The following is a 17567-nucleotide window of genomic DNA, read 5'->3' on the forward strand; positions in this document are numbered from 1 at the left end:
AGCATTTCATAAAGTCTAAACACATTCTTATAAACTTAACGTCTATTGTAACAGTACTAACACACAGGTGAACCAGACTGATTTCCAGCTATGCATTTGTCAGCGTTCAGGGAGGCCTAGGGGCTTTAGCATGATCTGGCACCTTGTTTGGCAGCATCACACATACTCTTTAAAATTTTATCAGAATAACTTTGTGTAGTTGTTGCCCTAGATCTGCTATTCTTGATAAGATTTGAGACTTTTCAACAAATAAGTTTGGGCTATAGTTCTTTGGTTTGGGCTATAGTTCTTACTTTCCTAAAAATAGAATCAGACTTTTTTTTCCTGTTTGAATTGCTAGAAGTAAATTTCAAGGTGTAAATGATACAGAAAACTCTCTTCTTGAAACACTTTTGATGTTGATGTATATTAACACCTTACAGTTTTTGTATCAAAGGAATCATTCATTAAAAAAGAATAACCTTATAACTTTTATATATTTATGGTATCATAGGTTACATTTTCACATTGTTAAAATTAAGTTACTTATGAGCCTTCCTTGAGACACAAGAGCCAACTCCTGAAGAAAGTCTCTCATGGATTCTCGTACTGTGAATCTAATGATTTCCATTTTTTTCCACTGCAGGAAACACTCCGTTACATCTTGCTGTGATGTTGGGACATAAAGGTTGGTAAAACTACTTTAAGTATCATATGTTCTCAGATTTCTCTCAAGATTTTAGGGAAGAGAAATGGTTCAAAAAGTTGACGTAAAAAAACTATTTTAATTGAATGTGTTCAGTTACAAGTTGAGGAGGCTTTTCAGGAAAAAAAGAGGATACATCAGAATAGAAAAAAACTTGAGAGACTGGGGGTAAAGATGCCGAAACCACGGTTGTAGGAGGGAGCAGAGGGATGAATGGGAGCAGGTTGGAGGTCTTTGGAAACAGGAAAATGAGCTATAATAGGTGGGCATTCACTGGGCACTCTTCTGAGAGTCTAGTTAGAGAATAGGTGGAGAAGGCTTTCCTCTTCTTACAGAGCTATCAGAAAACAGTGAGACTTGGAGGGTCATAGAATTAGAAAGGTGAGAGGAAAAAAGGCATGACCAGAGGTGCTTTTCCATCTTCACCCTGAACTAAGACAGGAAGTAGTCCTCCTAGCAGGTGGGAAAAGGTGCTGCCATTTCTTCTTGCATAGTTAAACCTCTCCAGGGGAACAGGAAGAGGAAGGACTGTTGAAACAGGTGGGCTGCTTCACATGAGTTAGCTAAGCAACAGACGCCAGGGTGTTTTTCCCAGCTGTCTTCTTGTATATCAGAAATCAGGAGAGGGGAAACTCTTGTTTAAAAAAAAAACAAAACAAAACTAGGGGAAAAAATCAAGGACCAGCTGAGATTAATGCTTTTGATCATTTTTAGGTAGGTTGGGTGAAATTAACCTTTTAGTTGCTTTAAAATCCCATTATACATGTGTACTAATTGTTGATACCAACATCTGAAGATGTTGTATGTGACAGGTAGCCCAAAATTTCTTAGGGAAGCTTTTTATCAAAGTTTCCCCCATAAATAGTACACTGTATACTAAGATAATCTCAGTGGGATAAATGGGTGTTAACCCAGCCTGTTTCTAGATAGTTATGTCCTCTACCATTATTTGAGTAAATATCAGTGCAGTTTGGCAATTTTAAAATTAAATCAATTTCTAAAGTTTGATCTGGTTATGTCTTTAAAGAAGAATTTTTTTGGTAGTTGAACACTGGGTTGCATTGTTAATAATCAATGCTCCATGAATGTTGACTCATCCTCACAAGATCCCTGTGTAGGTAGGTATTGTCACCGTTTTAAAGTTTGTGACTTGCCCTGGGCCACATAGCAAATCATAGCATGAATTAAACTCAAGAATGCTTTGCTCATAGCCTTGTGCTCTGTCCATTAGATCATGATTTCTAGGCTCTCATATACCAGGTGACTGCATAACTTTAATCTTCTTTGTTTGGTGTTTGTATAACACATCATAATTGCACCTGTTTGTGGTATTTAATCATTTAAGCACATGGAATGCTAATGGGAGAGAAGCCTCAAACATAGGTTTGAGTAAATAATGAAAGCAAAATTAAGGGTAGAAAGTAGAAGGAGGAGGCTGTATGAACTGTGTGACTATGCTATTGAAGTGTGAATGCTTTTAAAAATATTTTTTCAGCTTCTGAAAACCAAGGGCAAAATTAGTTTCTCAATTTCATTTTTATATATGTGTCTAGTAGCTCTTCTCAATATATATACTGCCTGTAAATGACCCCAAAGTGTCTGTTGTAAATAATGAGAAATGGCAAACATAACACAATTAGCCTTTGTCCATTTTAAAGTATATATTGCATGATAGCTATCATAGTTCCAACCAAAGTGAAACCAGACCCATTTTAAGAGCATTTCTGCTTCCCTTTTATTTTGGACAGTAGGGGCATTGTAGTAGAACTGGAAAGAATTCCTTTTCAGGATGCTCCTTTTGGAGCATAAGACTAAGAATATGGTTCAAATGACGTTAGCATTGTGCTGTCACTAAGACACCCTGGAAATTTTCCATTGAAACATTTATCATAGTTATTTTGGCAGGCTTTTGCTGGTGTACCAGTTAAACTGGAAGCTTATATGTAAGAGGTGGGTACCTGTGATTCTTATCTCCTAAGACTGCTTTTAAGGCAAGAGGATGTGCTCAACACATCAGCTAAGTGAACTCAGAGAAATCTCTATCATCCAGAAGTGACAGATGTCTTTAGAAGCATAACCATCAAGAACATGATAGTATGCCCATTGGGAATCTGGGTTTTAGATCAATAGACATTAGAGGCACAATGCAGTTAATCTTTCTGTTTGTGTACAGTCTCTGCATCTTGAGTAAATGTAAAATGATGGTTTGAACAATATCAGTTTGAAGAAACTAGCTGTTTTGGTTTTAAATTAAATTGGGTATGCTCTCAATCATGAGATGTGATTTCAAATCTCTATAGCTAGACAGGGTTGAGCCTGGTCAGTACTTGAATGGGACAAAGAAAACCTCAGGGGTCTAGAGAAAGTGGTCTGGGTAATTCAGTAGATTGCAAAGTTCTCTCTTAACCAATGCCCTTTTTATAGCTTTTGAGGCGAGAGAAAGCTATAGTCTTGACAATTCCTGGTCATCAAGAGTGACACACTATTTTTGTGAAACTGATGCATTGGAAACTAGATCTGATTTGTGAACAAAATTAGCGATTGGCTGTTTCACCCATTGCTCCTACTTGCAGATGGGGAGAGGAGGTTGAACTGAAAGGAGTGATCTGTACCATTATGGCTGCCACCCTCACCATCTCCTGGTACCCTGGGATGCACTTTGACACCATTAGGTCTCAGTCAGCCTAATTCTGAGATGATCTGATCAGATCTGATCAGAGAGAGAAAGGGGGACTTAGATGACATTCACCTCCAGTGGCTCTGTCTGCATTCTGAACACCACCTGGAATATGAGACTTTGGTTCCCGCTGTCACCCCACACTCTCATGTCATTTTTCTTTCCCACCTTTTCTTTTCTATTCTATTTTGTGCCTTCTGTTTAATAAAAGTTTTAGCTGGCCAAGTCTGTCTGTTTCTCAGCACTGCAGTGAGCCTGTGACTAGGGGGCAGTTAACAGCAATGTTTTAAACAGCCAGCCTGACACTAGTACAAGTTTGCCAAGTCTCAGAGTAGCTGATAAGATCGGTGCTGTGCCCATGTTTCTCTAGCAGTGAGATTGCAAATAAGAAACATTTACGAGTCATCACCAGAGACAGAAGCTGCATTTTCTGTCCTTGCTGTTATTTTGTGTGTGTGCGCTTGCGAGAGAGAGAAGGGGGGGGGGGAAATCTGGATCAGACTTTAACAGCAACAGTTCCAGCCCATCTCAACTGCTTTTCTCCGGAAAGGACGATTAATTATTACCATCTAAAGACTGTCACAAGCTTTTTTCCCTATAAAACCTGACAGCTGAAGGGAAGAGGAATAAGGGTTATTTTTGATGACCCCTTACAGAATAGTTAAAGAAAACTATAGTGTTTGCTCTAAATAAATAAACTTGTTCTGTTACAGAATGTGCACACTTACTTTTGGCCCACAATGCTCCAGTAAAGGTGAAAAATGCTCAGGGATGGAGTCCTCTTGCAGAAGCCATCAGCTATGGAGACAGACAAATGAGTAAGAAACCTTAGCTGATTACTTGGTTGATGTAAACAAAGGTCTTACTTAGCCTAAAAGAAAAGGAGTACTTGTGGCACCTTAGAGACTAACCAATTTATTTGAGCATAAGCTTTCGTGAGCTACAGCTCACTTCATCAAATTGGTTACTCTCTAAGGTGCCACAAGTACTCCTTTTCTTTTTGCGAATACAGACTAACATTGCTGTTACTCTGAAACCTTACTTAGCCTAGGAAATGAAGTCTGTTTAGCTGTCATGAAGTGTATTACTTGGCACCTCCTGTAGACAAAGACAGTGTTAATTGGTTGTTAAGGCTCCCTCTAAGGTTGACTGCAACTAGTTAACATTTATTTAAAATGCTACTGCCTTTGTCTACCCTGGACACTGTGGTGTTTTAAAATGCATTTTCTGTCCTTTCTGTTTGATTATTAAAAGCCCTGTTAATTAATATCTCTGCTAAACAGTTTTCCTAGTCCTGATAGCACCAGAATGGTAGTAAGATAAACTGTATTGAAATGAAGACCGAAATTAAGTATGTTTAAGACCTTGTTTTTCAGTGAATGTGAAAACCACAAACTGACCTTTTCTAAATAAGAGTGAAATCATAAACCAAGGTAGCAATGTGATTCACTCACATTCTGCTATTCCTTCATTGTGGACCATTGGGACATTTTAATGCCTCTTAAAAGTTAATAATCAACCAGCTATGTGTTAAATACATCAAGTGCAGTTTCTAGTTGTGATTAATGGGGGGGAATGTGTGTGCAGATAACATGTAACCACTGGCAGTGGGATACTACTTTTGTCATTGGTTCTCTGCTGACCCGGGGTGGGGGGGGGAGGACGACGACACACTAAGGGCTTGTCTACACTGGCAACGTTAAAGTGCTGTTTAATCGCGGCACAGCGCTGGGAGAGAGACAAATGAGTAAGAAACCTTAGCTGATTACTTGGTTGATATAGCGCTCTCAAAAAACCACCTCCATGAGGGGCCTAGCTACCAGCGCTGGTGCCCTGTCTACACTGGTGCTTTTCAGTGCTGAAATTTGCTGCGCTCACGGGGTGTTTTTTCACACCCCAAAGGGAGAAAGTTGCAGCGCTGTAAAGTGCCAGTGTAGACAAGTTCTAAGTCACAAACTGTGTTGAGTGAGTTACTTATCCATTCTGCTCTCAAGTGAAGCAGTAAGGGTCAAAATTAGCCCATTGCCACCTGTTAGTAGATAGCAGTTAAGTACTGCACTATTTGCTTTTTTTACTGCTTCTCATAGCACACAACTTAAGGCTTGGCTATACTTCCATTTTATAGCGCTCTAACTTGCTGGCTCAGGGGGGTGAAAAATCACCAGGATTACCAGGAGCGGTGGGAGAGCTGTCTCCCAGCGCTCACACGCGACCACACTCGCACTTCAAACACGGGAGCGCTCCCGTGACAGTGCTTTGAAGTTTCCAGTGTAACCATGCCCTTAATGTTTTGCTGCTTGTTTGTAAATACTACCAGCATTTTAAACACAAGGCATTCCTCTGTGCTGAGGGAGTCTCCCCACAGAAGTAAATGTTAATGTCTTCCACTGACACATGTCCAGTAGCGTGCCAGCAAAAATGGGATGCAGCTAGAAATGTTACCATGAATTTACAGATACCGATTTTGTTGCAAAGCAGTATTACTGAGGCTTTCTTGCTGTTGTGATTCAAATAATATATATATATATATATATATATATATATATAAATGAGATATTTAAAATGTCTGATGAAACAGACACTTGCTTACATTTTTCAGTATTTGAAAAGCTCTGGAAGATGAGTCCCTGCCCTGAGGGGTTCACAATCTGAGCAAAATATTTGATTTACGGTACACTTCTGTTTAGTTACAGCACTCCTAAGGAAGCTGAAGCAGCAGTCCAGGGAAAGTGTTGAAGAAAAGCGACCTCGATTATTAAAAGCCCTCAAAGAGGTAAGCTTAAGGAAACTATTGATAAATGACAATTATTCTTTTATGATGTTGACACTGAGCCACACTATCATGTCCCTGCCACTCTGCAGCAGAGCCCATTTCAAACCACGTAACCCGGTACAGAAGGTGGTCCACCACCTGATGCCGTGGCTGCCAAATTCACCACAGAGCCTGCGCCTAGCTGGGAGCCCCCTTCTCCCCCCTTAATCCTCAAATCTGCTCGGGAGGTGCCACCTTTCAGCTGCTTGCCTCCTGAAGCCCAGAACCTCGCCTCTGCCCCCGCCCCCACCCCTGTCCCTGCCCTATCCACCTCCTCCTGCAATGCTATTGCTGCCCCTGGGGTTATTTCTTTCCCTGTTTTTGCGGATTCCCCCCAAGGAGCAGCCTTTGCATTTTCCTGCCGCAATCCATTAGGAGCTGCAATCTTCCCTCCGCTGTCCCCTTCTACCCCAAGGCTTGAGATGGACCTAATATCTTTAGCCTGTCAGACGCCCCATCGGTGGTCCGCACTCTGCCTGCCCGCCTCAGTGGACCACGAGGCTGTACCAAGAGCCCCACCAGGGAATAACCGGGAAATCGCAACCCCACCCCCCATGAGCTACGAAAAGCATTGTGGGAGTTTTTAGAAGACATCCATGGCTCCCGCAACAGGGTACAGCTAGCTCTCCAGTTATGGGGGGACTTTGATCAAATCCTCCAGGCCACAAGGGGCCTTATAAAGGAGGGTAGAGGGAAAGGAAGGCACGGTGCCGCGGCCTACGGGCAGGCCTGCAGCTTCCATGATGATTTACTCACTTACGGGATGGGTCATGGATTGTTGCGCGACCCGCTGGGGGCCGCGAACACCCCCGCCAACAAGGAACCCCCAGCCCTCCGCATGACGCCTCTCATTATCGCAACTTTGAACACTAGGGGCTGTAGGATGGCTCTCCGCAGGTCCCAGGTGCTCTCTTACCTTCGGGAGGGGGGGGTACTCTGTGGTTTTCCTGCAGGAGACCCATACGGATCCAACCGCCGAGGACAGCTGGGGGGACGGGGTCTACTTTAGCCACTTCGCAATTTGACAAGCTGGAGTGGCAACCCTGTTCTCCCCCAACCTACGGCCTGAGGTGCTAGGGGTCACTGAGGCCATGCCGGGCCACCTGCTGCATCTCCGAGTCCGTATGGAGGGGCTCGTGGTCAACCTCGTTAACATCTGTGCCCCGACGATGAGCCCGAAGCGGCCGCAATTCTATCAGCAGGTGTCCAGCTTCCTCGGCACCCTAGATTCTCACAAGTGCCTAGTCCCGGGAGGGGACTTTAACACCACCCTCCAGGAGCAGGACCGCTCAGGGGCCGAGCTGAACATTCTCCAAGGAATAGTTGAACATCACTCCCTAGTGGACGTCTGGCGTGACCACCACCCAGATGACACTTCCACATTCACCTTTGTCCAGGTGGAGGCCCATCGGTCACACTACTCTCGGTTGGACCGTATTTATTTATCCCGTTTCCATCTTTCACAAGCCCGCTCCTCCAACATTCGGCTGGCCCCTTTTTCCGACCACCATCTAGCCACCATAACAGCCTCCCTCCGTGCAGAGAGGCCGGGGGCGGCCTATTGGCACTTTAACAACAGCCTGTTGGAGGATGAGGGCTTCGTGACGTCCTTCCGGGAGTTCTGGCTGGCCTGGCGAGAGCAGCGGCGTGCCTTTTCCTCGGCGTGGCGATGGTGGGATCTAGGGAAGGTGTGCGCCAAGCTCTTCTGCCGTGACTACACCTGGGGCACCAGCCGACGGAGAAATGCGGCAATAGAGCAGTTGGAACGGGAGGTCTTAGAGATGGAGAGGCGTTGGGCCGCCAGCCCCGAGGACCCGTTCCTCTGCGGAGCATGCCGGGAGAAGCGGGAGGAGCTCCGGGCCCTCGAGGACCATCGGGCCCGAGGTGCCTTTGTTCGATCCCGCATCCTCCTCCTTCGAGAGATGGATCGCGGCTCCCGTTTCTTCTACGCCCTGGAGAAAACAAGGGGGGCCAAGAAACACGTCACCTGCCTTCTAGCAGAAGATGGCACCCCCCTCACGGATCTGGTGGAGATGTGTGGGAGGGCCTGTGACTTCTACACAAGCCTTTTCTCCCCGGATCCGACCGATCCTGGCACTTGCAGGGTGCTCTGGGAGGAACTCCCCACGGTCAGCGTGGGCATCCGAGACCGACTAGAGCTGCCTCTCACCCTGGCCGAGTTCTCGGAAGCCCTCCGTCGCATGCCCACCAATAAATCTCCGGGCATGGACGGGCTGACCGTGGAGTTCTACCACGCGTTCTGGGACATCCTTGGCCCAGACCTAGCCACTGTCTGGGCCGAGTCTTTGCAGGGCGGGGTCCTCCCTCTTTCGTGCAGGCGAGCGGTGCTCGCCTTGTTGCCGAAGAAGGGGGACCTCTGCAATTTACGAAACTGACGTCCCGTCTTGCTCCTAAGCATGGACTACAAAATCGTAGCGAAAGCAATCTTGCTGCGGCTAGGGTCCGTGATGGCGGACGTGATCCACCCAGACCAGACCTACGCTGTCCTGGGCCGCAGCATTTTTGACAACCTATTTCTAGTCCGAGACCTTTTGGAACTCAGGCATAGAGACGGTCTGTCGTTCGCCCTCCTGTCTCTTGATCAGGAAAAGGCGTTCGATAGAGTGGACCATGGGTACCTCCTGGGCACTCTGCAGGCGTTTGGATTCGGACCTCAGTTTGTGAGTTTTCTCCGGGTGCTGTATGCTTCCGCGGAGTGTCTGGTTAGACTCAACTGGACCCTGACCGAACCGGTCAGCTTCGGGCAAGGAGTACGGCAGGGGTGCCCCCTCTCGGGCCAGCTGTACACTCTGGCGATCGAGCCCTTCCTCTGTCTCCTCCGAAGGAGGTTGACAGGGTTGGTGCTGCGGGAGCCGAAGCTGCGGCTGGTCCTGTCGGCGTACGCCGATGACGTGCTCCTCATGGTCCAAGACCCGGGCGACTTGGCGCGGGTGGAGGCTTGCCAGGCCATCTATTCGGCAGCCTCCTCCATCCGAGTCAGCTGGGTTAAGAGCTCTGGCTTGGCGGTGGGGGACTGGCAGCGGGTGAACTCCCTCCCGCCCGCGCTTCAGACCATCCGGTGGAGCGCGGGTCCACTGCTCTACCTAGGCGTTTACCTTTCTGCCACGCACCCTTCTCTGCCAGAGAACTGGCAAAATTTAGAAGGCGGGGTGATAGAGCGGCTCCGGAATGGGACGAGGCTACTCCAATGTCTCTCCCTCCGAGGGAGAGCATTGGTGCTTAACTAACTAGTCCTCTCCACGCTCTGGTACCGGCTCAACACCCTGGTCCCAGCCCCGGGTTTCCTGACCAACCTCCGGACATCGATTCTAGAGTTCTTTTGGTCAGGAATGCACTGGGCCCCTGTTGGAGTTCTTCATTTACCCCTGAAGGAAGGAGGGCAGGGCCTGAAGTGTCTGTACACTCAGGTCTGTGTCTTCCGCCTCCAGGCCCTGCAGAGGCTCCTTTATAGTGCAAGTAGTTCGACGTGGAGCATACTGGCGCACGCCTTCCTGCGCCGCTTCCAAGGGCTCCGATACGACCGGCAGCTCTTTTATCTCTGTCCGAGAGGTTTTCAGCAAGACCTCTCCAGGCTGCCGGTCTTCTACCAGGACCTCCTCCGGACCTGGAAACTGTTTTCAGCGACCTGGTCCGTGGCGGCCACCGTGGGAGCAGATCTCCTCGCGGAGCCCCTGCTATACAACACCCAGCTTCGTCTGCAGGTGGCGGAGTCCCACTCGATGTGCCAGAGTTTGGACCTGGCAGAAGTCACAAGAGTCTGAGACCTCCTGGACTACGACCGGGGAGACTGGCTGGATCCCTTGACGCTTGCTCGGCGCATGGGGCTCTCCAGACCTTGTACCCCCCGGCGCATACTTCAGGAGGTGAAGGCCGCCTTGACGCCCGCTGCTCGGGCTTATCTCAATCGAGCCGGGCGCGAGGGCGCACCCCGCCCACCCTCTACCCCAGGCCCGCTGGAGCTTTCAATTGGGCCCCTACCCCGTAGATCCCAACAAACCCCTCACCCTTTCACTGCGAGCCGGCTGCATGAACTGCAGCTGGTCAGCTTCCAAATCGTGCCACGGAAACATCTATACACACTCACGCATCACACCCTTCACGCCCACACCCTGGTGTGCAGCCCCGATACAAAGTGGAGGGACCTCCTGCCACCTTTGGAGGGTGAGCAGCCCCGGTGGGCCAGCCTCTATTCCACCTTGGTCCTGAGGCCCATCGGGGACATTAGTTGGCGGCTCCTTCACAGAGCTGTGAGCACAGGCGTGTTTTTGACGCGGTTCACCCCCATCCCGGATACTTGCCCTTTTTGCAACGTGAGGGAAATCCTGGCACATGTATATTTAGAATGTGCCAGGCTGCAGCTCCTTTTCTGGCTCCTCATGAATATTTTATTACGCTTTTGGCTACACTTTTCCCCTCACCTTTTTATTTACACACTCCCCATCCGTGGTCCCCACCAAGTCGCAGGATCTCCTGGTTAACCTCCTCCTAGCCCTAGCTAAAACAGCCATTTATAAAACCAGAGAGGGGAGGCTGGCCAATGAAGTGTCCTGTGACTGTAGGGCCATTTTCCAATCCTCAGTACATTCACGTATCGGGCAGCGTCCACTGACTCCCTTGACGCCTTCGAGGAGCGGTGGGCGCTGTCCGAGGTTCTTTGCTCGGTGATCCCGTCCGGTTCCCTCCATCTGACCCTTTGATTGAGGGGAAGAGCGAGAGACCCGAGACCCCAGCCCCAGCCGTTGCCGCTGTGGATACCATCATCACTGTCACCTAGGAGGGGTCCTATCACACGTGGGTGTACGTCTCCCCACCCCGCAGCCATGCCCATCTTGTTAGGCACTCTCAGGAGAGGAATAATTGGTGACACTGGGCGTGGCACTAGGTAACTCAGGTGGATGGAAGACCATGAGTGTCGAGGAAGCCCCCCCACTCTGGGCCCAGGCTAGCCTGAACACTTCTCCCTCCTGAAGGCTGCTGTGTCATACCTTGCATTTGCTTTTGTTTTGTTGCATAGTTTTGCTTTATCCCTTTTGGTGATTTTTTGTAAGTGTTACACAAATAAAATTCTTTTCTGCTTTAAAAAAAAAAAAATTACTCTCCTGTAGCCATCCGGCCCAACCCTGTCACATGGGGTATTCCTCTTTCACACTAAAACAAGATCATTTTTCTAATCTCCATGTTGAGATTAGAAATGGATGAATACCTCAAGTTGTTGTTTAAAAAAAAATGCTTGAAAAAGTACTTTACTCCTATACCTTTTTGTTTTTGCTTTCTGCAACTATTCTGATGCAGAAATTTGAAGAAAGCACAATTTTGAACTTGTAAATATGAATGTTTGTAATAGAGTTATATTTCTCACCATAATAGAGTTGTACTTCCCTAATTATAGGACAAGCAGTGCTTCCTGACTGGGGTGTTCAATCAAAGTAGCTGACATAGCCTGAATTTTTAATATTGGATATTTACAACAAATTGCTTGTCCCCAGGCCAAGAAAAGCTTGAATGATTGCAAATAAAGAAATTCAGAAATAAAGGTACTAATGGGCAGTTTAGCCTCTCAATTTGTAACTTCATCATATTCACTCTGCTCTAGTTGGAATTAAAAAATGTTAATTTAATTGTTTTTCAAATGATAACATTGAAGGAACGAACGCTAGATTTTTTTTTTTATTCACTGATACCGTCTTCGTTTTATCTAGCCTTTCCCAAGATGAAATTTGCATTTTGCGTGTCTTCCCAGAAATGTTAAACAGCTGTCAAGCTAATGATACATTCATATTTTTTTCACAGCTAGGTGACTTCTATCTAGAACTTCACTGGGATTTTCAAAGTTGGGGTAAGAGCTATACTACCTATCTTTATGTTCTGGTAGGTGCACAGAAAGGGAATCTGTAGTATCCCCCTAAAATTAGACTTCAGCATTGTTGAAAGAAAAAAATTAAACCCCACGGAGACCCCTCCTTCCTTTTAGATGTTGTGTGCAGAATTTCAAAGCCAATTTGGAATTGAAGCATGGAAAAATAAGCATCTGCTGAGGTACGAAAATTTGTTGAGCAGATGTACATGTAGCAACAACTTGGTATGTTACAAAGTAAATTGTGCTCTGTCTGTCGAGCTGGCACTGCACCTTTCTGTATAGGTGTGCAGTATCAGAAAGGGCCAGACAGGGAGGGAACTGGGCCTTCTTGGTGTGGTGATGCAGGCCTCACAATGCCTTGATATGGTAGTCAGCCTCTGCCAGGGAAAATAGGAACCAGGAGTATAGCAAGAACTGTATTGTGGTTCCACCACCAATCTCCGACAATGGTGAGCAGCACAGCCTTGAGTGGAGTGCATCCTCTAATGGCTTTCCCTAAACCATCCCATTCTGTTGATCTATAGTTGAGTCCTCTTTGTGTAAATCCAGTTTCAGAAGAAGAACATCCTGGACAGTGCATTTCAGAGCAATTATTCCTCTTCTCAGTAGGTTCAATTGACTCTGCAATTTGTTTTGTGCCTTTATAACACCACTCAGAACATTCTGGGGCATTTTTAACCATAAACTTTTTTACTGCTGTAAAACAAATGATGCTTTTAAAAATGCAGTCAGTTGTGTTATATCTGTCTTCTCACATATTAATATTATAAGACTGTCCTGATGCCCAGTTTCACTGCTGGTTTAATGTTCACTTGAGGTTTTAGCTATAAGTGTAACTAATGGGCATAGTTCTATACTTAAAATACAGCAGTATCTGAAGATGGGTGAAATTTGCAGTGTTTTATTAAATGTATATTGCTGAGAGACGGTTGCACAAAAGTACTTAGTTATATTTCTTATGTCTTGTTCAGTATTAATACTTTTCTTTTATACATATAGTGCCTTTACTTTCCCGAATTCTGCCTTCCGATGCGTGTAAAATATACAAACAAGGTATAAATATCAGGTAAGTAATATCAGTACTGGTTTGTACTATTGTAAACTTAAGTTATAAAACTAAGTGTTTATTACAGAACTCCAGCAGTGCAACTGAAATATCACTTTTGGTAGCGGTTTGAAGGCTATAATGGCTCCAGCCTGTAGAGCTTTCCGAAACAGTGTTATGCTTGCATGATTTTGTTTAAAAGGGTGTGGGAGGTGGAAGGAGTTTAAGTTGCACATTGTCCTTTTTAAAAACAAAAAAACCCCTGTTGTTTATTTAACAGAATAGAACTGCCTTGCAAATAACTGAGATCTGCATTCTGAGCTAGTTGTAAAGGTTTAGTTCTGTTTAAATTAAAAATTTCTTTCTGTAATGGTTAGGTTTCGGGGGTCTGTATGGAAGTGAATCAAACAAGCATTATAATTATTCGAATATCAAACAGGAGTGGGCTATTATTGTTGACTGTACTTAACTCTATCTTAGGGGTATAATTAGGAGTAATAGGGTAAAATTAAGGGAAGAAATTTAGTCAAGGAAAATCTGTAAATAGAGAGACCTGTTGTATAACAGTGTTTTGTAGGATGTGGGTGAAGCGCATTATAACTTATCCAGTTTCAAGTGACCAAGCATCAAAGAACACTCTAATGAAAAAAATCTCTTTTGACACAGATATCTGAATAAATCGTCTCCATTTATTGCCTTTTAGATTCTTTGGGGCCAAATCTAAATTCTTATTTGATTCAATTCTGTAAATACTTCCAAAGGCAGCTTAGGGTATGTCTACATTACGAAATTAGGTCGAATTTATAGAAGTCAGTTTTTTAGAAATCGGTTTTATATTTTCGAGTGTGTGTGTCCCCACAGAAAATGCTCTAAGTTCATTAAGTGCATTAACTCGGCAGAGTGCTTGTACAGTACCGAGGCTAGAGTCGACTTCTGGAGCATTGCACTATGGGTAGCTATCCCACAGTTCCCGCAGTCTCCGCTGCCCATTGGAATTCTGGGTTGAGATCCCAATGCCTGATGGGGCTAAAATATTGTCGTGGGTGGTTCTGGGTACATATTGTCAGGCCCCCATTCCCTCCCTCCCTCCGTGAAAGCAAGGGCAGACAATCATTTCGCGCCTTTTTTCCTGAGTTACCTATGCAGATGCCATACCACGGCAAGCATGGAGCCCGCTCAGCTCACTGTCACCGTATGTCTCCTGGGTGCTGGCAGACGCGGTACTGCATTGCTACATAGCAGCAGCAACCCATTGCCTTGTGGCAGTAGATGGTGCAATAGGACTGGTAGCCGTCATTGTCATGTCCGAGGTGCTCCTGGTCGCCTGTGTGAGGTCGATCAGGAGCGCCTGGGCAGACATGGGTGCAGGGACTAAATTTGGAGTGACTTGATCAAGTCATTCTCTTTAGTCCTGCAGTCAGTCCTATTGAACCATCTTATGGTGAGCGGGCAGGTGATACGGATTGCTAGCAGTCCTATTGCATCATCTTCTGCCGGGCAGGCAAGAGATGAGGATGGCTAGCAGTCCTATTGTACCGTCTTCTGCCGAGCAGCCATGAGATGTGGCTGGCATGCAGTCCTTCTGCACCGTCTGCTGCCAGCCAAAGATGTAAAAGATAGATGGAGTGTATCAAAACACACATGAGATTTGTTTTGTACTCATTTTGCAAACACACACACACACACACCCATCTAGGGGACTCATTCCTCTAGGTCACACTGCAATCACTCACAGAAAAGGTGCAGCGAGGTAAATCTAGCCATGTATCAATCAGAGGCCAGACTAACCTCCTTGTTCCAATAAGAACAATAACTTAGGTGCACCATTTCTTATTGGAACCCTCTGTGAAGTCGTGCCTGAAATACTCCTTGATGTAAAGCCACCTCCTTTGTTGATTTTAGCTCCCTGTAAGCCAACCCTGTAAGCTGCGTCGTCAGTCGCCCCTCCCTGCGTCAGAGCAACGGCAAACAATCGTGCATCTGAGTTGAGAGTGTTGTCCAGAGCAGTCACAATGGAGCACTCTGGGATAGCTCCCGGAGGCCAATACCGTCGAATTGTGTCCACAGTACCCCAAATTCAACCCGGCAAGGCCGATTTAAGCGCTAATCCACTTGTCGGGGTGGACTAAAGAAATCGATTTTAAGAGCCCTTTAAGTCAAAATAAAGGGTTTCATCGTGTGGACAGGTGCAGGTTTACATTGATTTAACGCTGCTAATTTCGACCTAAAGTCCTAGTGTAGACCAGGGCATAGTGTGTTTTTAAAATCTTTGGAATAAGTGTTTTCTGATATTCTTGTCCATTGGAATGCAGCTTTCTGCTCTCCTAGGTGTTAAAGTTGGTTTTCTTAGAAGTCAGCTCAGATGATGCTCTTGACTAACATGTGTTGTAATTACTGAAGTGCTTCTAAAACTTAACTAGACAGTGATAACTATAACTTAAATTCAAATGGTTGGAGAATGAATTTTGGTTAATTTCTTACTGAGTCAGTTCCAGGAACAAATAGTTCAATTGTACCCAACTATTTGTCATGTAACAAATTCATGTCTCAGTGAGTTAAATATATTTTTAAACATTATTTGAATTAAAGCAGATTTCAGATATTCAAAAAGTGACTGCTCTATAAAACATCAGTGGCAAACATTACTATAATTTCAGAGAACAAATATTCAAATCCTGAGAGGCAAGAGTTATAAACCATTTTGTTTCTACAACTTTTCCAGGACAGCTCTTTAATTAGCTGTAGTATTCTTTGTTGGATTCAAGTGTCTCTTCCTTTTAAGCTCCAAAATAAAAAAAATCAGAATAATAAATTATTCAGAGAAACTGCTGCTTTCTTTAAAGCTTTTAACACAGAAATATGTTCTGCCTTTTTAGGTCAGATCTCTCTGAGACCGGCCTAAGTCTCGTCTCTTTGCGCAGATTCTAATTGCATTAATGGTAATGGGAGCTGAGAGTGAATCTACACGAGAATACCCTATATTGTCTTGACTTAAAAAGATGAATAAATGGCATAACTGAGTTTAAAAATATAACTTAAGATCTAGTGGCTGTTAGACCAAACAAATCTGGTGGCATTAGCTGTCTATAAAAACATGTATTTTGGAGGCAGCCCTCAGGACTTATATCAGGAAACACTTCATGCTCCACTCAACTCTTAATTTGACAGGTCAGTAGAAGTATTCCCTATGCCTATGCTGCTGAAAGTACAAAAAAAAAATTAAAAGGTTAGAAATAGTCTAGCTAAATATGACAAAAACAAGACAGTGCAAAGTTCACGCTGGTCCTTTTCTCAATTTGGGCCAGATCCTGATTCCATTACTTGCAACCTTGCTGCAATCAGTGAACTGTTCAGTAATCCTCACTCATATTGAGTAACACGTATCAGAATGTGGCCACTTGTGTTTAGGGAAATTCCTCTCCGTGTATTTGCCAGGTAAAATCAGTCAGTATCCTGATACAATGCAGTTTTGAGGGCAAAAGGATGCAGTGGCAGCTTTTCTTAAAATGTTTTCCATTTGTAATTCTATTGTATTCCTACAATATGAAGGGAAAGCATTATCTTTTGCCATAAAAGTAACACAAATATCCTCTGAACCATATTTGTAATGTAGGACTAAGTCACATTGAATTCTGTACATTTCACCACATTCATATAATTGAATGCTATAGATTTTCCTATGCATTTGTGCCACAACCTGTTAGTTTGCATTTATACAGATATCTTTACTACATTGGAATTTATTGTATAAGCAAAAAGTAGTAGTTTGTTGCCTATTTGTAGAAGTGAAATTTGCAATAATAACTATATTAAAACACAATGAAAATGTAGATTTTACTATACCACTTTGGGGGGAAAAAGCAATGCTTTTGGATGTTAATAGAACTCATTTGTATATTTGAACATTTCTGGATAATTCCTTTTGCAAAGGTGCTTTACCATGGGTATATTTCCACAGGCTTGACACAACTCTCATAGACTTTACTGACATGAAGTGCCAACGAGGGGATTTAAGCTTCATTTTCAATGGTGATGCAGCACCCTCTGAATCTTTTGTAGTTTTAGACAACGAACAAAAAGTTTACCAGCGAATACATCATGAGGTGAGCAACTGCATATATAGATGACGTTAAACATGTTACCTTATACCTATGTGTTTTCAGCACTCATAAAATACTTATATTAAATGGGTATTCTCCTAAAAAGTCAGGGTCTGTACCCAACTAGGGTTTAAGTAATACTTAGCAATGAGGTAAGCGTTCTACAAGGAAATCTTGCTGATGACACAATGGTTGGGGGGATGGTAAATAATCAAGAGGACAGGTCACTGACAGAGTGAGCTGCATTGCTTGGGAAGCTGGCCCAAGCAAACAATGCATTTTTAATATAGCCAAATGTAAGGTCATACATGCAGGAACAAAGAATATAGGCCATGCTTACAGGATGGGGACATGCTATCTTGGGAAGCCT

The 17567-nt window shown here is 44.7% G+C and overlaps 1 protein-coding gene across 1 annotated transcript in view; it reads left to right on the forward strand.

Annotated features, from left to right (window-relative positions):
- ANKRD13C (ankyrin repeat domain 13C) overlaps nucleotides 1–17567 on the forward strand; it is a 49573-nt gene that overhangs the window by 11859 nt on the left and 20147 nt on the right. The window contains exons 2-7 of the mRNA XM_077825418.1: nucleotides 626–667; nucleotides 4076–4180; nucleotides 6050–6135; nucleotides 11986–12031; nucleotides 13052–13118; nucleotides 17056–17200. Coding sequence (XP_077681544.1) covers nucleotides 626–667; nucleotides 4076–4180; nucleotides 6050–6135; nucleotides 11986–12031; nucleotides 13052–13118; nucleotides 17056–17200 — 491 coding nt within the window. The remainder of the gene's footprint in view (nucleotides 1–625; nucleotides 668–4075; nucleotides 4181–6049; nucleotides 6136–11985; nucleotides 12032–13051; nucleotides 13119–17055; nucleotides 17201–17567) is intronic.

This window comes from Eretmochelys imbricata, chromosome 8 (assembly GCF_965152235.1).
Source record: "Eretmochelys imbricata isolate rEreImb1 chromosome 8, rEreImb1.hap1, whole genome shotgun sequence".
NCBI lineage: Eukaryota > Metazoa > Chordata > Testudines > Cheloniidae > Eretmochelys > Eretmochelys imbricata.